The 26,059-nt window shown below is 42.3% G+C and overlaps 3 protein-coding genes across 4 annotated transcripts; 2 read left to right on the forward strand and 1 right to left on the reverse strand.

The window, feature by feature from the left end:
* Positions 1-1,072: 1,072 nt before the first annotated feature.
* On the forward strand, positions 1,073-6,147 carry LOC119195012 (zona pellucida sperm-binding protein 2-like). The gene is made up of 21 exons (XM_062559746.1): positions 1,073-1,222; positions 1,324-1,400; positions 1,475-1,570; positions 1,651-1,775; positions 2,071-2,214; positions 2,287-2,367; positions 2,462-2,626; positions 2,703-2,799; positions 2,879-3,096; positions 3,172-3,328; positions 3,400-3,608; positions 3,698-3,815; positions 3,963-4,162; positions 4,233-4,344; positions 4,414-4,583; positions 4,652-4,779; positions 4,854-4,984; positions 5,070-5,259; positions 5,389-5,530; positions 5,610-5,736; positions 5,816-6,147. The coding sequence occupies exons 1-21, from the start codon at positions 1,203-1,205 to the stop codon at positions 5,881-5,883; spliced, it is 2,775 nt and encodes a 924-aa protein (XP_062415730.1). The 5' UTR covers positions 1,073-1,202; the 3' UTR covers positions 5,884-6,147.
* A 1,174-nt stretch (positions 6,148-7,321) lies between these two features.
* LOC119195016 (uncharacterized) lies at positions 7,322-13,319 on the reverse strand. Its single transcript, XM_037449585.2, has 21 exons — positions 13,207-13,319; positions 13,069-13,121; positions 12,906-12,989; positions 12,716-12,837; positions 12,478-12,621; positions 12,287-12,364; positions 12,037-12,207; positions 11,740-11,842; positions 11,406-11,626; positions 10,826-10,979; positions 10,378-10,589; positions 10,183-10,297; positions 9,912-10,111; positions 9,707-9,821; positions 9,457-9,626; positions 9,284-9,378; positions 8,701-8,831; positions 8,296-8,479; positions 8,004-8,145; positions 7,823-7,919; positions 7,322-7,698 (listed from the first exon to the last, which is right to left on the reverse strand). Exons 1-21 carry the CDS (start codon positions 13,227-13,229, stop codon positions 7,628-7,630), a joined length of 2,685 nt encoding a protein of 894 aa, XP_037305482.2. The 5' UTR covers positions 13,230-13,319; the 3' UTR covers positions 7,322-7,627.
* Positions 13,320-13,708: 389 nt separating this feature from the next.
* Positions 13,709-18,572, forward strand: kcns3b (potassium voltage-gated channel, delayed-rectifier, subfamily S, member 3b). Of its 2 annotated transcripts, none has more exons than XM_037448674.2 (5): positions 13,709-13,826; positions 14,027-14,094; positions 14,229-14,339; positions 15,212-15,357; positions 16,000-18,572. In XM_037448674.2, the coding sequence occupies exon 5, from the start codon at positions 16,004-16,006 to the stop codon at positions 17,486-17,488; it is 1,485 nt and encodes a 494-aa protein (XP_037304571.1). In that variant the 5' UTR covers positions 13,709-13,826; positions 14,027-14,094; positions 14,229-14,339; positions 15,212-15,357; positions 16,000-16,003; the 3' UTR covers positions 17,489-18,572. The 2 variants fall into 2 exon arrangements, with proteins under 2 accessions (XP_037304571.1, XP_037304574.1); XM_037448677.2 differs by having other exon boundaries at positions 14,240-14,339.
* Positions 18,573-26,059: the final 7,487 nt, after the last annotated feature.

The raw sequence follows: 26,059 nt of genomic DNA on the forward strand, positions 1-26,059 counted from the left end.
TGGCCAGGGCAGTTGAAACCACATATTGTTGGGATCATTTTGGAAGTAATTGTCGGATTCCTGTAAAACATATAAACACCACAAGGCGACTTATGGTATTAAGACTGTAAATGGAAGTAGAAATAATGTTCTTCTTCTCTAAAATGTCATCGGCAGTGTCTGTATCCCGCAGCGCGGTGGAGAGGCTCAAACCACTCACTGTCAGATCGGAAGTTATCATCAGCTGTGAGATAACATCAAATAGTGCAAAAATATACATTTTTTTCCCCAAATCGGAAACAGCAAGATGTTACTGCAAGAACACCTGGAGTCTCATTTTTGAGTGCATACAAAACGGGGGTTCTGAAAGAGGCGTAGGCCACTTCCACGCAAAAAATGTGATAACAAGGAAGACTGGAGAATGTGCGCACCTGTACACATGACCTATGAGGACATGGAGACACGGATGGTGAAGATAGGAAGCTGTAAGATAACATTAAATAGTGCAAAAATACAAAACACAATGTGTGACTAATATTGTTTGAGCGAATGCAACTTTATTAATTCATTCATGGTTGGTATAACAGAGTGACATGAACAGCAAACTTCAAACAGACACGCTGAAAACAGCCATCCAATGAAAGTATCAGAGCTCACTGGAACAGAGGTGTCTCTTTCACTTTCTCCAGTCAGCTCACCTGCTAATCCATCCCCACCTGCACACAACAATTGAACAAATTAAAGAAATGTCCAATCTTAATGCTATAAGAAAACATCAATGCATAAATTGTGTTAACCTTACAAAATTAGATTTTCTTAAATGGTATGCAGGGCAGTTTTTTAGGTAATTGTCTGATTATTGTCAAACATAAAAATACTGCAGGGTGACTTATGGTGTTAAGACAGTATATGAAAGAATTGGGAAAGAAGTGTTCTTCCTCTCTATAGTCACTGTGGTCCGCCGTGAAGACACAATGACTAGAAAGCTCATTTCTATGCATCAACATTCACAAGGTGCTTTGCATTGACCATTTTATGTTTGAAAGTGGGCGTGTACAATGTCGGGTTAAAACCGCAGGTGACGGAGCAGCGAGACAATCAGTCGCTTCTCATCGGAGTTGCGCTGCTGTTGTTGGGTGTTCAGTGCCAAGCTCGGAAAGTGATTGGATCACTTCAGGGCTTTTTTTGTTTGTTTTCTTGTTTGGCTGCGCTCAGACTGCAACATGTGGAGGTTTGGGAACATGTAAGTTGATTTTTTTCTTTTTTTCTATGGTTTGATTAGAGTACCAGCTACAATTGTAATGTTTCTAAACCTTGTTTCTAAATCTTTTTTTTTTGTTAAAGTTTGTTATGGAGCTTGATGGCTGCAGTAATTCTCTTGGGTCAAGCAAGGCCAAATATGAAGCTCAATTCCCAGTCCAGTAAGCCTGTCTTTTAAACTTGTACTTTCCTGCTTTTATTGTGTACTCTTCCTCACCAGCCTCTTCCTTTACAGGCAGTGGTTTACTGTCGGACTGTGTGGGTAATCTAATGAGGCTTTCGTTGGACAAGGCCCTAGCAGTGGGGAACGAGCTTGAGGTCGAGGCCGTCAGTGAGTAGAACGTGTGTTAATGAGCAGGATTGTCTCGTCACTAGTGCAGTACGGTGATGGTTGTCTTTCCTTTCCCTCAGATGGCACCCAGCATGTTGTGTTAACACCCAGTTTAGCTGCTCAGTGTGGCTACAGCATGGAGTCCGACCCCTCTGGCAACACTAGAATCTACTCCTCTCTGCTGGGCTGCTATGTGGACAACAAAGTGCTTTATACTTTATTTTGACGCTTACATTGTTTTTATTGGTTGTTTTTTTTGTTAACAGAAATCTAGTGACTTGATTTTATTAAGCCTGTGTATGTAGATACACACGCACTTGTATTCAGGTCTGTGATTATATGGTGTAAATAATTGCTGTGTGTGCTTATTTTGTACATTTCTGAAATGCTTCAAACTTTCTGTATTTTAGTGAAATTGAAAGTAAATTTATTTTCTGAAAAGTTAAATGAGCGATTCTTTAACTAATGGCCAATTCTTGTTTTTCGCACTAACTTTTTAGGATGACCGTATTTTCAATGTTGGCTTGAGGCTGCGAATCTACAGCAACAGTCAATCCGACGTAGTTACCCATGATGTAAAGCAGACTTGCAGCTATACTCAGTGGGCCTCGAGAGAGATTCTGTGCGACAGGAACTACATGGAAGTAGGTCACGTTACCGTCCTGGATCTACCAAATGGTGTCTAACAAAGACCTAAACAACTTTCTTATCTTTAGGTGTCAGGCTTTATAGCTGCTCCTGATACTGGAGCAAAGGGACCGGCTCACGATGTTAAAGACGGCAACAACCTTCCTGATGTATGTAAGATTTACAAGGTTACTGAGGACTGTATTTTCAAGCTGCACCATTTGTTATGTGAAACTGTGGTAATGACAGTTCTCCTCCCTCTAGGCATCTGGGGCAGCACACGGTATCTGGAAGGTGACATTTTACACCCCAGAACCAGTAGCAATGGTGCTGAGGGAGGCTGAACAAGCCGGCTACGGCCTCAAGTTGACCTCGACACGTCTGGTTGTGCGATCCCCCTACAATACAGCACAGACCACTTCAGAGGAAGTGAGAACCTCGCCTCCATTATTTTGCATTTTATGTGAAACGTTCCCAATATGACTTAAAACCCAATGTCTTTTAGGTGGGTGGAGTCCCCATGGAGGTGATCAGGGTGAGCGCCTACTATCAGACTCCACATGGTCTGAATGTGATGAACTTGGCAGCTGCTTGTCCCACAGGTAAGCCTTGTGATATCTGTGGATGGAGGTGGTGGACATTACGTATCACAGTTGCATTAATGGGTGCTTCGTTTGACAGGTGGAGTCCTCTTCATCAACAATCTAATCTCGTGGCATGTACCTCGCCGTCTGACACCACTGGTAGATGGCAGCTTTGAGGTCCTAGAATTGCACATGGGCATCAACGGGAAAAGGCTTGATCGATCTCAGATGGCCACACGGGGGTACACTCTGTCCACCACTCACCACCATATTGTCATTGAGATCCCAGTGGGCTCGCCTGATGGTCACTTCAAGGTTGGGAAGTCCTTAAGAAATAAAGATTCAGTAGTCTATCAAATGTGTTTCATTAAATATCATGAATAATTGCAGAGCCATGCCCCAGATTACCAGTACCACATCACGTACAATGTGGAGCCCATGCTTGAGGTATTGTGGAGGACCACTGACACCAAAGATGATACCAGATACAAGATTCTGTTCCCCATTACAACCCCTTTCATGCCTCAACAGCCCCACATCCAAGAAAGTGAGTTCTTTTCTAAGAGTTCAACGTGTTTGAGGTTTGGAGGAGGTTAAACGTGTCCTTCTGTTCCTCAGATACTGTCCCAGAAGCTCGGGTGTTCAGCGTTGTTTTGGGCACCTTTCTTCATGATGTGGTACTGAAGAACATCACCTTCTCCACTGGGGTTCTCACTGTTGATGAGAGCAACGCCAGAGGCTTTACCATCCAGGAGCACAAATATGCAAATGGAACAAAGGACTACTCTCTCTCAGTACCTTTTGATGCTGATGTTGTCCTGAAACATGTATGTCACATAACTAATGAAAAGAATATTACTGTTTTTAGATGTCTTATTCAAGTGTTTCAGTTACATGGCTGCACATTCATTTGCAGAACCCAGAAATCTTGGTTACAACCTACTTCCTCCCTCTTACCTTTGGGTTAATCATCCTTCCTGAAGAAACTCAGTTTTCCCACAAAGTTGAGTTGCAGGCGTCTCTCCAGGATGTTGGTGAGACTGTAGTGCTTTTCAACAAAAATTTGTTCGCTCGGGGAGAACACTTGACTATTTTTCTGGGTGGTTTCTAATTTGAAAACTACATGCGACTCCACTGAAAGACCCAAGGGAGTATAATGCTGAACTTGTGTCTCCTTTCAGTGCTACCAAAACTCACTGGCACCTGCGACAAGAAGCACTTTTACATCACAGTGAAATATGGTAGTCATGGCAACAATTTCCAGGCAATGGTTGGCTTTCGACATCTGACCGCTGAGATGGCTGAGAAATATCAATTTCAAGAAAATGGCACACGCTTCAATGTCAAACTGCCATACAATGCAGAGGACGCAGTGTTTGAGGTATGTCAAACAAGAACCCCCTTATAATTAATCTTCTGCAGTGTATAAAACGTCTGTTTTTGTCTTCAAGCTTCTAATGACGGATTCACTTAAAGCTCGAGTTGACTTCAGTTTGTTGGATGACGACAACCGGGTGCTTGCTGATCTTTACCTTTCCTGCACCTTCCCCTTTACAACAACCAGTAAGACTTACAAAATGCAATGGTTCTCCTGATGATGACTTTTCTTAACACTGCCACTTCTTCCCTCAGCATGCCATCCAAATGGAACAATGACCGCTACGGCTGTGAAGGTGCAATCTGTGGCCAAGCTTGATCCAAGTAGTCTGACTTTAAAGGACCAGTCCTGCAAACCGGCATTCAGTGATGATCGCTTTGCACTGTTCTCTTTCAGTGTTGATTCCTGTGGAACCACTAGAACAGTAAGTGATGCATTTCCCTAAATCCCAATTTTCCATTTTGAATCCTAACCCCTGCAATCTTATTTTAGTTCTTCGACAACTACATGCTGTATGAAAATGAGATTGGCCTGTATTACAACAAAGGGTTGTATTACAACAAAGGGTTGTATAACAACAAAGGAGTTGCCAAGACTTCACCGATTGATCCAGCCTACAGGTAGAGGACTCATCCAATATGTTATTCTGAAATAGTCTGGTGGGAGATGAACCACATGAGTGTTTCTGTTCTAGACAAACCATTTCCTGCTACTACGTGGTCAATGGGACACAGACTGTCGGTGTCGGCTCCAAACAAAGACTCTATGAACCCAAAGCAGGTATCGGCTCAGGGCAGCTGATGGTGCAGATCAGGCTAGCACAAGGTGCGGTTGCAGTTACTCAAAGCCTTATAAAGAGTAGGAATGTACCAAATATCCTTCCTCTTCCTAATGAGACAGTCTTCTCCAGATTCATCCTACCAGCTCTTCTACCAAGCAGAAGATTATCCAGTTGTGAAATACCTGAGGCAGCCTCTGTATTTTGAGGTGGAGCTGATTGATTCTTCCGACCCAAATTTGGAGCTTATCGTGGAGAAGTGTTGGGCTACACTTGATGTAGACCGGACATCTCTGCCTAGCTGGGATATCATCGTAGATGGGTAATGAGATGCATCAAAGTGCCCCCTTCAGTATTTCATACACTAAAACGTTTACTGTGGACGATTTGCACAAATTCTTTCAATTTAATGCTTTAAAAGAGCCATTCAAACGTGTCTTTTCTTTCCCAGTTGTGAGAATCCTGATGACATCTATGCGACAGTTTTCCATCCTGTTGTGAGCGACTCCAGGGTTTTATTCCCAGCCCACTTCAAACGCTTCTCCATGAAAATGTTCACCTTCATTAAAGACAAGGCGGTTCTGAAAGACGAGGTACGATGAGACTCTTGTATTGTCCACACGTTAAAGCTGCAAGTATTCCTGTCTAATAAACCCTTCTCTCGCTCCACAGATCTATGTCCACTGTGATTCAGTGATTTGTGACTCAAGCAGCCGAGCAGATTCATGCAGAGGCCAATGTGTGAAGCCCACACGCCAGATTAACGCCAGACCGCATGAGAGGAAAGGAGCAAAACGCAGTAAGAAAAATAAAAAAATAAATAAAGGTGTATATACTTAAAGTGCATTTGGTAATCTAGACTTGTTTTGTGTTTCTAGCGCGACGAGGCACAGACTCCACCCAGCAAAGGCAAATCTCTTCGGGGCCGGTCGAGTTGAACTTCTAAATAAAAAAAAAAAAATAGAAATTCTATAAATTGTCTGGTTGTCCATTTCACCCTGTATTGCATAAATCAGTTAGCCATTTTGAAAAGCGTTGCTGATAGTACAATAGGTACTTTTACAGATGTGGCTCTAGCTACAAAACAAATTGTTAAATTTCAATACCCCTGAGCTGTTCCTCTAGGCTAGGGAAGGAAAGATTGTACTTGCCAAATGTAAGTCAGTTTACAATTGTTTAACAGAATTGCCCTTTTGAAATAAACTTCACTTTATTACAAAGAGAAATGTTTCTTTTTTTCTCCTTTATATCTAGTCCTAGTAGCGCAATGTATTTGCTGATGTTTGCTCAAATGTCGGTTAAAGCATTATTGTAGAAATGTAACTATAGCACTTATCCTGGAGTTCAACCAGCACATTTAGTCATTCGCTATGACTGCCTCCAATTCCTTGTAATGGTGATAATATATTTAGCTGCATTGTGCCTAAAACTAGTTTGAAATACTGTACAAAATGTAATAGCCAATGTTAGTGAAATATGTGAAAGAAATGCTGATGTGCTTGGATCTGCATTTTAAACTTGTCATGCTTCAAATCTTGCAACTTTAAGTTTACTTTCCTTGGTTGTATTTCTATTTAGGGCCAAAACCATAAAATACATTCTGACCCAATGCACTGTTAAACTAGATAGTCAATGAAAACTCAATTTGACAAGATAATGCACAAGTCATGCTACAAGCTTTTTGGCTTAACCAAAGTTGCAATCGGACCAAATGCAAATCAAGTATTCACATCGCATTAAAGTTTACCATCAGTCGTGGTAGATGGAGAGGGGGCCTAAATCCATGGAAACATGACAAAACATTTCAGCTCAGGATGGGTTTCTGAAAGTCTCACAGAATGTAGTCTTGGTTTAGAGATGCTTTGTAAAGCTAAAAGCAACGAACTGACAAGGATGACTACTTGAAGTTAATGTTCTCTCCAGAAAGCCTTCCTATGGAATTGCGCTTCAGGAGTATCTAAAATACATACCATCCAAATATTTTTACCAGTCAAAAAAAATTTCCACTTGAACAATTATGAGGGAAATGTAACATTAATGTTAACACTGCAGTAAAGGGAGGTAGTCACATAAGCATATTTCTTAATTACATGAAAAGACAGGACATATTTCTACTGTACTCAAAGCTAGAGTGCAGTCTAGCAAGCTGAGAGAGAGGTGTATATGTAATATATACATTCACATGTTTGATAGAAAGTGATTAAGAGATTAGTGAAGATTTTTTACTAAATTTGTAGAAAATAGTTTAGATTTTCATGAATTGAAAGACCGTTTAAAAAAAAAAAAAAAACCTTAAGTTATATACACACACACTTTATTCAACAGAATATTTACACATTGCAGTAAAGTTCACTTTCCTTCAGGTGCAAGTGCCACTGACCAAGAGTTGCACGAGTGCAACAAAAAAAGCGTTTCTTTAAAAATGTTCAGCTGGTTTTTGTATTGCAAGCAGTTCTAAATGTTTAAGCACAGCATGTAGAACAGTATCTTTGAAGTTACACCAGTCTGTCGTTTTGTACGCGTTCATGATAGAGTAAAGCCTGACACACACGTCTTCTACAGGTATGACAACATTTTAACCATGTCAAAACACAAACAGACAATTGTTTTACCACAGGTCTAGAAATGTATGTTGGACAAAATAATCTCAATAGTGACATTTTCAAGAACAGTGAAAATTCCATTTAAAGTCAGCTTATGAGCATTGGTCCTGATGTCAGGCTGTTGATACTTTGGCCCTCCGAAACATCAGGGTTTTGACCTGTGGAAGACAAAAATGCACATTTAAGCCACTTCGATATTACGTTTATCCCTTCATTTGTAAGGTTTCTATTTGACGCTCAGACGAGTGTGTAACGGTGGAGTTGGATTTAGAAACATCTTACCTTTCATCCCAGCATCCTGGTCAGAGCACCTCACATTGCAAGCTGGACCCGCTGGGTTTGTAACGTCGCAGATCACCACATCACAATGGACAAAGACCTAGAAAATAGTCATTTGACATTCAGATTCGTTCCCCCCCAAATCTTTAGTAAAAGAAAAGACTTAAAAGTAGTTTAAAATTACCTGGCGGCTTAAGTTCTTTTCGTCTTTAGTGAAGGCAAACATTGGGATCTCAAAACGCTTGAAGTTTAAAGGATTCTGAACTCTGGCATCAGGCAAAACCGGATGGAAGATAACCTTGTGCGGGTCCCCTTGGTTTGCACAGCTGAAGATAAATGCAGTAAACATTTTGATTTACACACACACGTTCATTTTAAGAAGATCTGCTTGTGAATAGCCCCTCCCTGACCCGTTTAGAGGAAATAAAATCCCCATGTTTACGTGCACAAAAAGTGCAGTGCTCAAGTGAAATTACCCATGGCTGATGAGATCCCATTTGGGAAGCGAAGTACGGTCGTCCGCCAACGTTGCCCAGCAGTCCGCGAGCTCCAATGATAAGTCAGGTTTTCCAGAGTTTATCAATTCCACCTCAAAATACAGAGGCTGTCGCAGGAACATTGGGATGTAATTTGCCCTGTAAAACGTGGTGTAGGCATCATCTACGTAGAGAGAAAAATTGTTTAACTCGATTAAAAGACACCAAACATGGACTTTTAGGACACTTCTAGTTTACCCATTTAGACTAAGAAAACCTTATTGCACAACTTTAAGTAAGCCCAAAGCTGTCATTATGCAAGTTACTGATTCTACACAGTGTGCTTATGGCTCAAAAGTCCCGTTAGGTTGCATGAAAATACAATGCATTTCAATCTTCCCTCACCAAGAGCAAGTCTCATCTCAACCTGCAGCTCCTCTATGCCGTTGTCAGCATATGGTTCACTCCTGCGAGGTCTGTTGTTGAAGGCAACAGCATGGTTGGTGTGGATATCAAAATAACAGGCAACCTTAAATCTGTAGAGACAAAGCAGGAGATCAGTGTGGTGGAAAGTTAACATACGGTGACCAGGAAATAAGTTTAAAGCCACTGTACTTTACAGCTTTCCACTCAGTTGCTGATAGCAGGATCAGTACCAAAAAAAAAATGTTTACACTGTAGTCGGCTGCAGGAGGAATTTATGGTTAAGGCACTTTTGCAAGGACGGACATGCCAACTAAGTGAGCTGGAGGAATCTCCAGGAGGATCTTTATTGAAGGATGACCAAGCGCTTGGCGACGATCACATATTGACCTTCCACCAACATGCATTGATTTGGGATTTTGTGTCATTTAACATCTTTTAACATGCACATCATTGGCCATCTGACAAATCTTCAATATTGTTTTACAAAAAAAATGTCTCAGGGTGACATTGAATTTTAGAAAGTTTTGATACTTCAATTTAGCGCTACATGTTTGACACTCACTCATATTCAGGCTCCGAGTCAGTCTCAGTCTTAGATTTCATTGCAGGAGCCGGCAGAGAGATCTCATTTTCATACAGCATCATAGTGGGCAAGAACTAAGAAAATGAAACCAAGTCAAACAAAACGTTTTGAATATTAGGGTGAATAATCTGCAACAATCAGCGGTACGGTACCGTTCTGGTCGTCCCACAGGAGTTCCCAGTGAAGACAAAGTAAGCATAGCGGTCGTTGCTGTAGGAGGGACCACAGGTGGCGTCTCTGAGGGTGAGCTGACTGAGTTCAAGACTGGGAACCGACTCTAGTTTCATAGCCATGGTGGTTATCGTTCCATTGGGGAAACACTCTGAAAGTGGAGTATTAGTATTTTTGGCGCATTTAGTCAGACACAACAGAATTTATACCACTTTTTTTTTTTAAACAAACCAGTCAGTGTCGAGAAGAAATCGCAAGCCACAGCAAATTTGTCAATATTGTTGTTTGTGTCTGGACTTTTCAGGGACACATCGAGTCTGCTCCTGATGGATGATTTCTCTACAGCCTGCAAAAATTTAGGTTAACGTGACAATGCTTTAAAAAATTTCCCCCAAACATGTTCCTGCAGTCAATTTGGTTAAGAATACTGATGTACCTCAATTACCACATCAGGGGCAGAAAATGGTACAGTAAAACTGAAGTGTGTGCCATTGTCCATGAAGTTGTACTGCTGAGCCAGGCTAGAGGTCAACATTCGATTTCCCACGAGTGTCTTGAAGGTGAAGCCGGGAGTCCCGTATTTCACCAGGATATAGAAGTTTTTATAGTCACAGCCCCCAGAGACTGAGGGAGGAACTGCAGAGAGGAATACACGGATTAATAGAAAGTGGTTTCTGAATGAAGCCACCATCTTCACCAGTACTTACCGTTGTTTACAAATCTAGCTTCCAGATAAGCAGTGTGAGAAAATGGTGCAAACTGCCACATTACCAGTAAGCCAAATGTCAGCTCAAGAGAGTACACCGACATCCCCATTTCTTTCTGTTGGAAAATGGAGGGATTAGCCACAAAAGCAACCATTTTAATGTTTAAAATAATGTCTGAAATTCAGTAATGCCAACCATTTGTTGAACGCTGTGGTCCGTGAAGGGCACTTCGAGCGTAAAGACCTTTGAGCAGCTCTTGGGAGACATGTGCTCCTGGATTTTAAGGCCTCTGGCAATGCAGTCGGCTACAGATAAAACCTCAGAGGAGAAGGTGATGTTAATTAGTGCCACATCAGCACAGAACGGCCCAAGCGACACCTTAAATATCTGCTCCTCAGGAACTGTGTCTGAGAAGAAAAGAAAAAAAAAGAAAAATGTGTTACACATAGTGCATTCATTACATGTCATTTAGCTGGCTCTTTTATCCAAAGCGACTTGCATCACATTTGCCTGGGGAGCAATTAGGGGTTGGGTGTCTTGCTCAGGGACACTTTGACATGGCACAGCTGGGATTCGAGCCACCAACCTTGCAGCTCCCAGCACATCACCCCATTCATAATAGTACCAAGACAATATGACTCACGGTCAATAACTTGTGGAGGTTGAGGCAGAAACGGCGTGGTGATGGGAAGGAGGACTTTGTATCTTGTGTCCTTTTTAGAGTCTTCGGACCAGAGCAACTCCAGCATCGGCTCAATTGTATAGGCAGTGAAATACTGACCATCCTGAACACGACTCTGCAGAAGCAAACATCCTCAGTAAGGCCGTCTGACATAAATAAGCGTGACAACTAGTGTGGCCCTGCAAGAGGACAAGCTGAAGGAAAAAAAATGTTTTTACTGCTAACCATTTCAAACATTCAGATTTGGTCCATTTTTAACCGTTCAAACTAATGTTCAAGGGTTACAATGATTATTTTGCTGAGGACAATCCCATATTCATACAGCGTTTTTTTTTATGAAAGCAAATGAACGATTTGGTTAGAGTATTAGCACATCTTTATAAACAAGTTGTGCAAAATGAATGCAGGCAGAGCTCGGCAGTTTGAAACTCTGTAGTTCAGAAAACACTAAATCGGGCCACTTTAAAGTCAAGGTTTAAGCCTACGAAGTGGATTTACAAGACTTATTAAAGAGTGACAGATAACACAAGTGACCCCCTACCTTAAAGTGGCCACCGACAGCCCCGACGGGGATTTCAGTGACGACGTACAAGTCATTGACTGACATGGAGTAACGTCTGGCCGCCATCTCGGCGACGTCGAGCCTCTGGCCATCAACACCCATGTGCACCTCCAGCAGTTTAATGTGGCCACCGGAAATCAAGGGGTTAATTCGCCTCGGTAGGAACCAGCTGATGGAGTGCGGAGTGAAAGAAACACTACCTGCACACAAGACGAACACGTTGGAAGCTCTACAACCCCTGAATACCCAGAGAAACCATAGACATGAGGTTTGTGAGCGCTTGGGCCCCCGCTTCCTGCCCTGCAAACATTACCCTCCATTAACGGGCACGCAGCTGCTGCGTCGATCTGAGTCGCCAGCCACTTATTTTCAAATATTGTCGCCGTTTTGAGCACAGTCATAGGAACACCTGCTACCTGCGTGGTGAGATTACAGAACATTGTAAATAATTAAATCCTTTCCATGCCCGAATACCCATGGACGAACTTTAATATAAAAAAGGGGGGTATTAAAGTAACTGTTTAAATACAATTTAAAATAGTGTTACAAATCCAATCGTTCACTGCCTGAAAGCAAGGCTTGTTTAAAAAGTGAATCGTAGTCCACTTACGGTCTGGATGAGAGTTTCTGGGGAGAAAAGCGGCGCTCGTAGAACCAGCCTTGTCGGAGTGTTTGATATCCCATAACCTCTTCTGCGGGCCTCGTTCACCTTCATCATCCTCTCCTCAGGAGTGAAGAACACAAGCGCTTTGATTGTGAATCCTGCGTCCAGGGGCCGTTTCTGTTTAGCAAACAGAAAAACCATTCAGTACAGATAAGCATCCAGAGTATTTTTTATTTTATTTGAAGGCTAGTCTTACCTCAGCAGCACTTTTAGGACCACCCACCGTGACATCATCTGGGACAGGACGTCCAGGAGAGACACTTTTAACAGACACCTAGAAATGAGGCCACTCCATAAGTGCCAATATAAACTCTCGTATCAAATGTACTGGTCTTGACACACAAATGGGACATAAAGCCAGTGATCATAGAAACTGTATTCACTTGCCTCCATATAGTTGCGTTCACAGACAATTTCCCTGGAGGCCCAGGCAATGTAGGGACAGGTTTTAGTCACCTGGTACAGCTCATCCTCAAGCATTTGGTTCCCATGCAGCCTTAGATTTATTGTTGTTGTGAATGATTCATCGTTCTATAAAACACAGCAATAAGCTTACCAATGATCCCATTTAGACGAAATAGGTTCAGCAACAAGAAAAAAAAGAAACTGCGTTGCTAATTTTTACCACATTGTCAGCAAAACAGTTTTGCAAGGAGACAAAAATGAGGGCATTTCCCAGGTTGTCGATCTTCACACTGAAGCCACATTGAGAAGCTAAACGTTGTGTCAGGACAGTTGTAGAGTTATCTGTGGAGGGAAAAGAGAACAGTTAGAAGAGAAAAAGTTTTTTAAAAAAAAGGGGGGGGGATTCTTACTTAAGACAGAGACTTCAAGAAGATTTCCGCCAAGTGGACCGACATCCAAACGCATGATGTTCCCCAGGCATTTGGAGTAGATATCTGGGATGCAACATGTATTTTAGTAAGCAGCCTATATATCAAAATGTACAATTTGGAAAGTTTTGTTTACAAAACATACTTATTGAGGGCTTCTTTTGAGCCACTACGTTAACAACAATCAGGATTAACCACCTGAAAGAGATTAAATAATTTATTAACACAAAAGACAAACTTCAAATCAGAGCCATAATTTTAAAAAAAAATAAAAAATACAAACCCAAATCCAAATAAACCCCCCATTTCAGAAGCAGGGTAAAAGTGATGGTAAAAGTTTTGTGACCGTTGGGTCCCTGATCCTGCCCTTTATACTAAAGGTTTTGGAGGGAATAAACCTCACAGGTTCCTGCCATACAGATACAACTACACACAGGTGAATCCCATTACAGCCTGGTCGTAGTTTTCAGTTCCCAGCATGCAATGCAAAGAGGTTAATTTAGTTGATGGTACATGGATTGTTATTCATGTAACTCCAGCTGCCAAATTGAAGTGTGCAAGTAAGTGCTATGAAGTAGTATTACAGTATCTTTAAGGTATAAACATAGTTGAGAAAATGTCAGTCTTGGCTTAATCAGTTAGTTATTTGGTTTGTTTGGTAATCTTAATCAACCAAACAAACTCAATAGTTTTCTTTTTTCTTTTTTTTCTTTTTAAATTAATTAATTAATTATATTTGTATTTATTCATTAGGGATGCAAGTTTTATACATACTGATCCGCACTCCATACCATGTTGTTAACGTCACGTTGTTTGTCAAACCGCCACCTTAAAGAAGAATAAGGTTTTAAAACGTGTCTCCACGACTATTCACACATTTTCAATACAGATGAGCAGAAATAAGTAAGTTCCAAAAGCTCTTTTGAAATAGATTTTATTATTGGTACCAATTATGTGAAGTTTAATATGTAGCAGATTTAAAATATGTATCATAATGTTATTAGTTATGTTTTCTGGAAATGAGTTGCAACATGTGGACGCCACTAATTAAAATAACAGACGCGTCAGCCTTTGCCAATCCATTCTACCCTCCAACACAACAGCCACATCCTCACCTTCATCACCTTCACATCTCCATAATGTCAACACGTCTGGATTCCCCTGTTGAGAGGTACAACTTCCTGCTTGTTGCAATTACAGAATCTCAATAAAATCCTGAAATTCTTACTTCCATTACTGGACATATATATTTTTGCTTAACAAAGCAATTTAAAATCTGATTAATGTTGATCGCTTCATCCCAAGTTTTGTTGCAGGGCCGTCATCTACCCACACAACAGGCAATATTTTAGAGTCCCCATTTAACCTATCCTGCATGTCTTTGGACCGATGGAGGATGCAGGAGTACCCGGAGAGGTGAGAGGAGAACATTCAAACTCCATCCCGAGGGGCCCCAGTGGGCAGGTATGAATATATAATGGTCAGCAAGCTGCAGTATAAAATGAACCATTTTCTCAGAAAAGGTTACACAGATTACGTGTTTACCTTAATGACACAGAGATGTCCAACCCTCATTTCAGGAGCAGAACAGCCGCGCAAGGGTTTAGTGCTTGTAGGAATTAGTTACATGCTGCAGGCAGCAAATCTGGGAGGTAGTCGGTGCATCTTTATTGATGTAATAAAATACTGGATACAAATAACCCAGGCTAGTCTGTGACACAGAAAACTTGCCACGTCACAAATCCCACAGTCGTGAGGCCAATGACAACCAATAGCCCTTTTTTCAAATGTGCTGCCACTATAAAGGTATGTTGTATTGCCCTTTTACTACCAAATACAGTGTTACTGCCTGCTTTGGCAGTTAGCCTTGCAGCAGTGCTTTCTCACAGCGGATTGAAATGTCAGTGTGCTTTACTACTTTGCTCCCTCCAGCTGCTGGCGGGCTGGGGGCTACCGCCTTAAGCTGCAACAATTGCGCACAAGTACGATACGTTTTGGAAACACCAAGAATGCATAACGTCACTACGTGCTCACGCTTTGATAAACTAATGGAATATATATGGTCATACACACAAAATCCGCAGGGACTGAGCAGTTCAGTCTACAGCTTCCTTTATGAATATCAAACTATAAGCATATATATATATATACATATATATATATATATATGTATATATATGTAAAAGCCATAAAAAACAATGTAGCCTTACAGCAGGGGTGTTCATCCCCCCCCCCCCCTGTCCTGTAAAAGGGAACTAAGTGCCTCGGTGCCGTTGTCCCGCCCCCAGCTCTTCTTGTCCCGCTCGTGAAGCAGCAGCAGCAGCAGCAGCACTCGCTGCCTCCACCCGACCTGCCATCTGCCACTTTACAAGAATGTGAAGACCTACGTGTTCTCTGAAAGTTATTTTCATGGAAAGAAAAGCTCTGAGTGCTGGTAAGTTTCATGTTTTGCATTTCATTTTAGTCAAATTAGAAGTAAGTGATTCATTTGTAATTTAGGGTTTGGTGAGTGGAATTGTTGATGAATGAGTGGGTGTGGAAACCAGAGTGTTTTTACCAGGAGTCGATATGTGGACGGAACAATTAGAAATCTGCACATATAATTATTACATGCAAGGAAACATTCTTTGGCTTTGATGGTTGCTTTAAACGACGTGTGGGTTCAGTTTCAACTTGTTGCACTCCATCTCCTCTTTAATTTGATTGTTATGATAAGCCGTACTTGAGCATTGCCTTGAAGGAAGAGACATCACCTCAGCCCTCTTCACTCCAGCTCAAGCTATTTTCTGTGTGTGTGTGTGTGTGTGTGTGTGTGTGTGTGTGGAATTTATTTATTTATCACTGTAGTCAAATGTGTCTTGATAGACCTCTCTATACAGAATCCAAATTAGTATCAAAAGTCATTTATTGCCACATATAGAGGAAGTTGTCTTGGTGATCGGTGCAATAGAATAAAGCAGAATAAAAAAATAAATAAAGGAAAATAACAAATATATACCTACAATCTCTGTTTGCTTAAAACTCCATTGAACTCATGCTACATTTCTCGCCGTAATGTCTCTTTATTTACTGTCAGGACCATGTGGTACGGGCAAATCCTCCACCGGCAGGGGAACGAGGAGGGCCAGGTGCTCCTCAACGTCGGGGGGGTCCGACGCGAAGTGGATCCGAGGATGCTGCTGCGCTTCCCTCACACGCGTCTGGCCCGTCTGCTGCGCTGCCGAAGCGAGGCGGCGATCCTCGAGCTGTGCGACGACTACGGACCGTCCGAGAAGGAGTTCTACTTCGACAGGAATCCGCACGTTTTCCTCAGCGTTCTCAACTTCTACCAGACGGGACGTATCCACATGATGGAGGAGGTGTGCGTCTTCTCCTTCAGCCAGGAGATCGAGTACTGGGGCATCCAGGAGCTCCACCTAAGCCCCTGCTGTAGCTACTGGTACCACGAGAGGAAAGATTACATCAATGACGGAGACTGGGACGCGAGGAGCGACGACCAGCAGCAGCCGAGTCTCAACTCCTCCTTTGAGGAGCTCTCTGCTCTCGACAAAGACCTGGCCAAGTTCAAAGGTGCCTGGTGTTCTGAAGTGAGGAGCTACGTTTGGCTCAGGCTGGAGGACCCAGGGCACTCAAGAGGTTCAAAGATCATCGCCGTGGCGTCTCTCGGCTTGGTGCTGACCTCCATCATTGCCATGTGTGTCCACAGCATGCCCGAATATCAGCAGGTGGACGATAACGACAAACCCATCGAGGACCCTGTCCTCGCCATCCTGGAGGAGGTCTGCATCGCCGGCTTCTCTGCAGAGTTCATCGTCAGGCTGATTGTTGCGCCCTCCTGCAGGAAGTTCCTGGGGAACCCCTTGAACATCATCGATGTCGCTTCCATTCTGCCGTTTTACGCCACTCTAGCTCTGGAAACGGCCGACGAAGAGGCCGCAGAGGAGAATGAGGACTTGGAGAACGTGGCGAAGGTGGTGCAGGTGCTGCGCCTCATGAGGATTCTACGGATCCTCAAGCTGGCTCGCCACTCCATCGGGCTGCGGGCGCTGGGCGCCACCGTTCGCCACAGCTACCAGGAGGTGGGTCTGCTCCTCCTCTTCCTCTCGGTGGGGATTTCCATCTTCTCAGCCCTCATCTACTTCGCAGAGAAGGAAGTGGAGAACACAGATTTGGGGACCATCCCCTCAGGCTGGTGGTGGGCCACAATCACCATGACCACAGTGGGTTATGGTGACACCTGCCCGGTGACGCTGGCAGGGAAGATAGTGGCCACCTTGTGTATCGTCTGTGGCCTGTTGGTGGTGGCTCTGCCCATCACCATCATCTTCAATAAGTTTTCAAAGTACTATCAAAGAAACAAAGCCCTTGAGGAGCAAGGTGTTGCTAAGCCCGAACGGCCGGACCCAGAGATCCCGCACTACAACATCAGAGACCTGTTCACAGGGAGTGTGTATCCCTTCGTTGGAAGTCTCGCCTTCAGGAACAGTGTGAGCAGCACAGGTGACACTACAGATGCCTCTAGTCTCCAGGATTTAGAGCTGTATGACAATGACACAGCTAAATGAAATTCTGCCATTTCCCTTTTATGACTGAAAGTCACTGTTGTGCCCCTCGGGGCTTCTCCATTGCTGACTCCACCTTTCTGAATTGTCTTCCCCCAAGCAAATTGGCAGAGAACTGTTGTGCTGATGATTGTCTCTCTTTAAATTTCTACAAGGGAAGAGCTTTTCAGCGTTTCTAAAATCAGGAAATCTCAAGGGAATTATTTGGGTCTTGCCTGGAGGATTGAAAGCCCATTTTCTGCTTGAGAAAACTGCAATGATGCATGGAAGAGGCCACAATGTTAATGTTTTCTCAAAAGTAATGTCCTGTATTGATTTGTCTTCTCTCCGAAAGTTCAGGCGGGGATTTTGGCCGAAGGCCTGGAACGACAAGAATGACAACATGTTTGATGTTTCAAAATGGTATTATAGATCCCTCAGTCCACTGATGTTGGGCAGCGTGCATGAACAGAACTAATTACATTTTGAATGGGAGCGATGTGTAAAATTATGCAATATTATTGATGCTCCAGAGGATAAAAGAGGCCATCTCTTCCAGAGCTCTGGTATACCAGGTTATTGTCATGTAACTTTTCTTTTGGACAGTTTTTGCATGCCTGCCGACTCCTGAGGGAAATCCGGGTGGACATGAACCAAAATACCCATTGTAAATGGCATAAATTAAGGATTTTAACTCTGGTTGAATGAATTATTTATTGTCATATGTTGGTAACTGAAATATACGACAACGTAGTGGTGAAATGTGCTTTATGGAAGACATTAGAACAAGCTATAAGCTTTCCTATAAAGACCTCAAGTACGTCTGTGGTAAGGCCATTACTGAGCCAGCCTTTCTTATCTATTGGTTGTAAATGTCTCAGGTTAAAGGGAAATAAATAATAAATGTCTGCAAATTCACTTCCCCTGCATAAGCAAATGTATTCATTTCAACCAAAATGTTAGTGTTTTTAATGCAGTTGCGGTTGCGGAATTGTTTTATTTGTAGTCTGCAGTATGGATGACATCTAATAACCTTTGTTGCAATAAACTAAATGGGACTGGGATCAATAGTGTAACAAAGTCACTTTACATGTAATTTATTAAGTCAAAAAAGGGGATTCAGGTTGAAGTTGCTTTTAAAAGGCAACAACATATACATTGCATGTAGAGTAGAGGAGCCGGGTGAGTCAAAGCATCGGAAAAAAAGCAAATTACCTGAAAAGGTCACAATGAGTGTGTCAGCAAAAATGTCAGTGCTGCAGACCTGACAATGGGAGTTGTGCTTAGAACTCCCCCTTCAGGCTTTTTTTTCTTTCTTTAAAGGAAACAACAACCTTCATTGCGTTGAAGTTGCTTGACCGTTAGACTTCTGGCGTGTTCGGCGGAATTGTAACCCAAGCTGATTGGATGCAGTGGAGCATTGAATCACCAGGATAAAAGGTGTCACGGAGCGATCAAGTTCCTGCCCCGAGAGACTCCAGTTAGCTTTAAAAAACAAATTGATCAATGAAATCTTTTTCTTATTTATTGCTTTTGCGATATGCATTTGTATTTACCAGCCAGTTTGATATCCGTTTGAAATGAGGGGTCTGTGCAGAATACAGACCGTGATGTCTTTCATCTTGCAGCGTTGTGGTGGTACCTCTGCAGAGTCTCGTGGGCATCAATAACAGGGAAAGAGAGTTAAAGCACGGATGCCCGTACAGCCTTGTTTGTGTAGCTGCTTCAAACTTTGAAGAGCAAGCGTAAATCTATTTTTACGAAAAATCTGACATTTGTTATTGGGTGTGACCGTGTGTACATAAAGCCTCAGGGTCCATGGAGGCATTTGTCCCTCTACCCTTACACAGAGGAAAAGGTCACTGCAGTGATGAATGTGCAGAAGGAAAAGGGGGGGAGGTTGTTGTGTGAAATTTTGCTGAAGGCATTGCACTAGGTCTAAAATTCAAAGCAAGCCAGAGTGTTAAATGTTGGAGGCAGAATGAGTCGGATTTGCTTAAAAAAAACGATGCACAGACAAATCATGACCCACTAGGAGTGTGTGGCAGCGTCTAAATCCTCAGAGACACTATTTAGTTTTTCGGATGCTCAGGGGCGTCAACCTCTATAAAACTGAAGAGGTGCCAGAGTGTAAGGACTCGTACAAAAGGAAGTTGTAAAAATGACGAATGCTTCTGGTCTCTCTGAGTCGGGGAGGAGCCGGCAATGTTCAAATGTTGTGTTTGCAACAGCAAATGACAAATTCTACACGTGTTACTTTGCTTTAAGATTTGGAAGATGAATCAAAACGGATTGCACCACAATTTGCAGACACTTTGATTATCTTTATACATCTGAACTTCCAGGTTTAGATTTAATCTGTTGAAAATGATTGTATACAGGAAAGAGTTTAATATTTCCATTATTACGTTGTGTAAATCAGCATTGGTTAAGTTAGCACTATGAACTATTTAACCTATTCATGCGTTTAGGAGCAGCAGATGCCAGACTTAATCTTTGTCAGTTATTAAATGGGCCGTGGTCTGAAGAAAGCTTTTAGAACATTTGCACTAATATTCCCATTAGCTCAAGCCAATCTGCAGTGTTTGGATCAGTCATAACGTTACATGGTGCAGAGCACAGACCGACACTTTCACTCAGACACTACAGCAGCTGTGACAGCAGCCCCAAGGTCAGATAAAAGAAAGAAACCACTTTGTTTATATCTGGGTCCAGCTTTTCTCTCCCATGCAGGTTTGTCACAGCGAGGCTGGATGGGCGTTGTGATTTTGCATGCCCTTGGTTATTTATCACTCTGGCAGAAGTGGAGTTTTTGTCTGAGCAACACATAAATCTGCTTTAATTTAGTTTAAATGATTAAGTTATGGACATCGTTCAACTTTTAATTAGAATAAGCCATGTGTTGCTGTAGTTGTCCGTTAACTGCTCAGTTGTCATGAAGATGAACATGTTGACATGCAAGCAGTTGCCACATTGCAAAACATATTTAAAAATTGATCAACGTTTTAAAATAGCAGTCAACTTCAGTCTTCTCCCCCCCTGGAAGAGACTGACATGTCGAGACATTGCTAAATTATTAAATATCTTTTGCATCAAGGCGAGTTCCACGCCGCGCTGCATCTGACCTGGTGGTGTAGCTTTTGGGGCCTTTCTAACAGAAAAGCTGAAAGCGCCCTGAGCTGAAAAATCCTCACCTTCACCTCACCTTGGGCACTGCAGTGTGACCTATCCCATTAACAACAAGAGAAGGCTGAAGCATTTTAAGTTCCCTCGTTAGCCATGCTTATTGACCCCCATTAAAGTGGTGCACTCTGCAATTATGAAGGCAGATAAGCGGATAATCCCTGTGTTCCCCGGTATCCATCTCACTGGGGGGGGGGGGGTCTTGTCCTCAACATGCGCTCTCAGCAGATTCCGCTCCGCTGGGATCTGCGGTATTTGCAGAGTGATTCGATTGCAGTTTGGACAGGTTGCGTGAGTTTACAGCCTTCAAAGTTACTTAACTTAAAACAAAAAACGGATACAAGCAATTGGGCGTTTTTCCATCCAGTTTCCATCCAATCATTTTTGATTGTCATTGCACACAGTATCAATCTGCAATACATTTATTTATATTATATACATTAAATACATGTATAGTTCAAGAGAGATGATTATCTATAATCTTGAATAATGCAAATAATCAGTATTTTATCAGCTCTAGGTCCACTTGTATTTTTCTCTTTTACAGCAGGGAAATGTAAACCTTTAGTACTTTACATTTCAAAGTGTTGATCACACTCACAAGCATTACATAATTTAATTTACATTTTCTTAATGTGTTCCAGAGTGCTGAGCTGGGTTTAAGTAACGATAAAGTGCGCATAGGATGAAAAATGTAGTTGATGCTGCAGCTCTTTGCTGGGATGATGAGCTGGTGCCCTCGCTATCATAGACAGTTACAATGGAGAGAGAGAGGATTTAATGGAGGCTGCAAAAGAGAGCAGGAGGGCTCTGAGTCCAGCTAATGAATTGGAGGAAGAGAGGATGGGGAGAGAGGGTGGGACTAAAGAGCAGGAGGATGGTTATCGATAGACAGGAAAGATATGTTCTGTGAGGCACCACGTGGATACACTCAGATTCTCCTGACCTCAGCCGGTACACCGACATCAAGCCACGCGCACACCCAATAAAGGTAGAAGATGGAAGACTCGTTTCATGATTAATGCGGCTTTCCGCCAGTCAGCAGATTGATTTTACACGAGAAAAAAAAATGCATTAAGCATCCGCAAATCCCATCATTTGAAAGTCGGATTGTTACTGCAGCATTTCTTTCAACCTCGACTGCAGGTTTTGTCGTCATCTGATGACTGATTGTGCCATATAATACATGTGCTAGGTAATTGTGTCCACTCAGCCTTTCAGAGCATCAATAACTGTTTAATTAAAAAAAATGAATGAGAATCAGAGCCATTATTGAATTCTTTTTCTGCTGCAGCTTCTTTACTTTCATGCAGCATGGTTTAATCTTTCTCCAAATGGATTTATTGAAATCTTGAGCACCTGTCTTCGCTGCACCATCTCCAGATGAATGTGGAGAGTTTTTTTGGCAGTTGCAACAAGAGACTGAATGCGATTAAGCAGATGGAGGGTGACATCCATCGTTCAAAAGTTAATACAAATGATTTTGGATGTTATGACCACCGCTCTCAATTCTTGCAGAAATGTTTACAAAAATAAAAAAGGATAGAGATTAAACATAACCTCGAACGCAGTCTAAACATCTGTCTATGACGACTGGTGCAAGGTGTTCCCAGACTTTGACGTAGTGTTTCTCTGTTTCGGTGTTTCATAGCATTGACACAGCAGCAAACACTGGTGCATCTGTCTTTGAAAGATAACTATTCCCCAATGATGAGAATCTACAAATCACACGGTAAAAATATGAAAGTGACGGAATATCTTTCCATCAGCCCTGAAGTGTCACTCACTCTCTCGCTCTAGTTTGCTGGTGTCTCTGTCTTCTTCTTCTTTGCTGACTGTTGTGTGATTAGATGGTTCCGTAATTTACGAGCTCTCAGTCTCTTCCCTCAAATCCACTTTTATTGTCAGTATCAGCTGCAAGCAGCGTCCGCTATGTGTTGTCGATTGAACATAAAAAACGTAAATTGACTTTTAAACTAAAAGCACTTGTGAAAGCTGTAAAGGGGTAATTGGCTGCTGCATTGCTGAGTCTTATTGTGCCCCAGCGACTGCCCTGAGTAGCAAGAGGTGACCTTGTGCATAATTGATTTGTGAAATATATTTCATCCGAGATGATTGATGCAGCTGCAAGTGTTATTCACAGAGGTGAAAGTACCTTTCCGTCCTTTTTAATCCGCCCATATTCTTTCACCTTGAGCGGTTTTTTCTTCACGGATTTAATTTAAGATTTGATTTTTATATAAAAGGCTACTGGCACTAGCAATTCATTTTGAAGCACAACAACCAGGATCCCGGTCTCAGTCTGACCGATAACATTATTTTGGGGGTAAATTGATCAGTTAGTTCGGTGGATTCTGCATTTCCCTGAGACATCAATCATCTACCTTATTTCCCTGTGGCCAGCAGACTATTGATTTACATGTGCTTGACTAACTTAGTCAATGTTTCAGTTCCTGATACAATCAGAACTAAAGTCTATAAAATGCAGAGGACATTCTACTGAAGAGCAGAAACTCAAGATGACCCTGTTTCCCTGTGAAGAAAAATGACCTCTTGTATCTAGTGCAGTATTTTAACGTCTTTTGCTTGTGCAGAACCGTCTTCGCTTCATCCTTGTGACATTATTAACGTATTATATAACGTGTTCCTAAAATCCACACACAAAATCCTTATTGTTTATGTTTAAACCCATCTGTTGAGGTTTGTGAAGTTGTTAGTTCAAACTAAGTAAGAGCCGTGAGTAATAGACAGTGACAACGTATTTACCTGGATATGTAAACAGGGAAAGCACTCTCGGACACAGCAAGAGATTTGCCTAATAACGCCCTGGGTGCAAAAACAAAGCTGCTGAGCAGAGACTGAAATAACAGTCTTTAGGAGACTATAAGTCTGATTTGGATTGTTTCCCAGGAACCCAAGAACATGTTCCTGTTGGTGTGTAATAAGAAGATTAATGTGTTGTCCTCTTCATTCTGCGTACAAATGTGTCAAAATAAAGAAATGAAGCAGCACTACGAGGAGAAGGTGGGTCTGTCAGTAAATCACAGCTGTCAATATGCTCTCCGCCGTTAAGGATGAAGATTGTAATTTATGATTCTGTATGCGCACTATTGATTTTAGTGTTATACGATCAAAGAGAACAAAGTCCAAAAGTTGTGCCGTTAAGTTGTGAACTACGTTTGCCGTACTGCTAAGCAAAGCTTTAGGAACATACATAAACCCACTGATTTAAAGGACCATTTGGGCAATTTTCATGTTTTAGCCCATCAACTCTGAATTGGTATCATGAAGATTATGAAAGTGAACTTTCAATTTATAATTCGGACAAGGACAGTATGAAAATCACCCTCTGATCTCTCCTAAGGTGAAACTCAAAAATATATATATATGAATCTTAAATACTTGAATGACTACTGGTGAGGGGAGGAACTGGATCCTCAGTACAGGTCTCAGAACAGCTCGTTGGCTGATTGTGGCCGATTCCCCCGGATATCGATCACATCACCGTGCTGAAGAACTCCTGATGCCAACCAATCAGGACCCATCCTCTGCCTTACATCGGGTGGCTGACGTAGTCTGAATCTATCACGTCCGGATGCACAAAGGGGGGGGGGGGGGGGCTTCATCACGGCAATGGTGGTCCCTGGCTGGTTAGGGGGGGGGGGGGGGGCAGGTCAGACCGACTGGAGACAGGGAGACGTAGTGCCCGGCAGGCAATCTGAGACAAATCAGCGCATCTCGAGCACTACATCAACTCCCCTCTGAGGGGTGAAGGCTGCGTGGCGATGACTTTATGATGGATGACTGACTCGGTGTCCATCCGCTCTGGTGATTGATGGAGCGGCACCTTTGGTGTAGCTGAAAAAAACGTCGGCTCATGGGTTTGAGGGAACATCCCCGAGCACAATAAAAAAAAAAATGCTGATATGGTTTATGCATATCAGCTGTCAGTTCAGAGGAGCGTTGGTTTGGAGTGATTCATCGTTGTTTTACTCAACAAGTATCCTGTACAATGTGGAAACGACGCTTGTTTTAACTCAAATGTATTCATTATGCATTACAAGCTTCACCACATACATATTTGGGGGATTAACCACCTTCTAACAAGGACATGGCCTAATATGCATGCACAAGACACTGTAAATGGCTCCTTCTGTGGTGTGTCGATTGTTCCATGATGATCTTCAAATAGAGAAAGAGTATATTTGTTTTTTTTCAGAGCAAACTTCATCCACAACATGCAGTATGTGCCTCCGTGATTACGCGACACCTTCTGTAGCGCCTCGATGGGTTAAATATGGAAGGAGTACCTTTAATGCACGAGGTTAGATCGTGCATTAGGTCCTTAATAAATGTGTTTCTTTGGCATTCTTTTCCCTGATTCTAGCAAAGCGAAGCAGTTTTAATGCAGCGCAAGCAGTAAATAATGACCTTGCGTATAGATTATCTTTGTTTGAGCGTTGACTTCGTGAACAGGGGCCAAAAGTTCCTCTGTGATGGGGAGATTGGCAGGAGTCATGGAATGAGGCCTGGATTAAGAACACTTACAGTAAGTGCGCGCATTTGGCTGCGGCCGCCCGCCTTCTCACTCCCAGACCATTGCAGAGTCCAGCAAGGTGCCCACCCAAGTTGCTCGTTTTGCTGAGTCGTAACAAATGAAGGTCTCCTCTTATTAAATGGACTTTATCTAAGGGAGGAGGTTTGGCAAAGGAGCGCAGCTCCCTCTGTGTCGACCTAAAGTTTTAGCTCGGTGATGTTCTCATTCCCTCACTGTCATAATGGCTGATAATATCTAATCCAACCATAAAGCATAGAATCTCTCTTGGTTTGTCGTTCTGTACCTCGGCTAAGGGTCGCCTTCTTCACTGTTTCTGAAGCAAGGAAGCCTAATCTTCCCAGATTTAGTGATTTATGGACCCCAAATCCAGCCTGCATTTCTTGCTCTACTTTTCAGCTTTTTTTCTAAGTGGGAATGATGGGATTGTCAGTGGAAAACAGCTCAATACTTCCTGAAGGAAATAGTTAGCTATTACTATTTTACTTCAAGTGCAATTTTTTTTAGTTTACCAACAAACATAACAATAGTGTTCAAGATGGCGCTTTACATTCTGATGATGCTGGATGGCTCAGTTAATAATGCCACATATTTTAATGGGCCGAATTGGAACCGCCGACGTAAACGATTAAATTTATCAATCAGCTAAATGTAGTAAGACAATGTTTTCCTCTTAAGTAAAATTACACAATTATGCGGTTGAGTTGCATATTTTTTCGTGCTTTGGGGGACAATCCCATAATTTAGCCCCTTCTGAAAAGACCTTTTTTTGATAAAGCACTGCAAAAGTGATTAAATGTCACTGCTCACATTGCATTACCTACAGGGACCTATTTATCTTCTCAACTATCATGGCA

The sequence above is a fragment of the Pungitius pungitius genome, chromosome 20 (genome assembly GCF_949316345.1).
Source record: "Pungitius pungitius chromosome 20, fPunPun2.1, whole genome shotgun sequence".
NCBI lineage: Eukaryota > Metazoa > Chordata > Actinopteri > Perciformes > Gasterosteidae > Pungitius > Pungitius pungitius.

Excerpts from the sequence above, each read along its gene's own strand:
- kcns3b (XM_037448674.2), top strand. The coding sequence starts at position 16,004 with ATGTGGTACGGGCAAATCCTCCACCGGCAGGGGAACGAGGAGGGCCAG.
- LOC119195016 (XM_037449585.2), bottom strand. The coding sequence starts at position 13,229 with ATGGGGGGTTTATTTGGATTTGG. Across the intron at positions 10,298-10,377 it reads ACCACAGCGTTCAACAAATG|AAAGAAATGGGGATGTCGGT; the intron begins GTTGGCATTACT and ends ATTTTCCAACAG. Across the intron at positions 8,146-8,295 it reads TGGGATCTCATCAGCCATGG|CTGTGCAAACCAAGGGGACC; the intron begins GTAATTTCACTT and ends ATTTATCTTCAG.
- LOC119195012 (XM_062559746.1), top strand. The coding sequence starts at position 1,203 with ATGTGGAGGTTTGGGAACAT. Across the intron at positions 2,368-2,461 it reads ACGGCAACAACCTTCCTGAT|GCATCTGGGGCAGCACACGG; the intron begins GTATGTAAGATT and ends TCCTCCCTCTAG. Across the intron at positions 3,329-3,399 it reads ACAGCCCCACATCCAAGAAA|ATACTGTCCCAGAAGCTCGG; the intron begins GTGAGTTCTTTT and ends TCTGTTCCTCAG.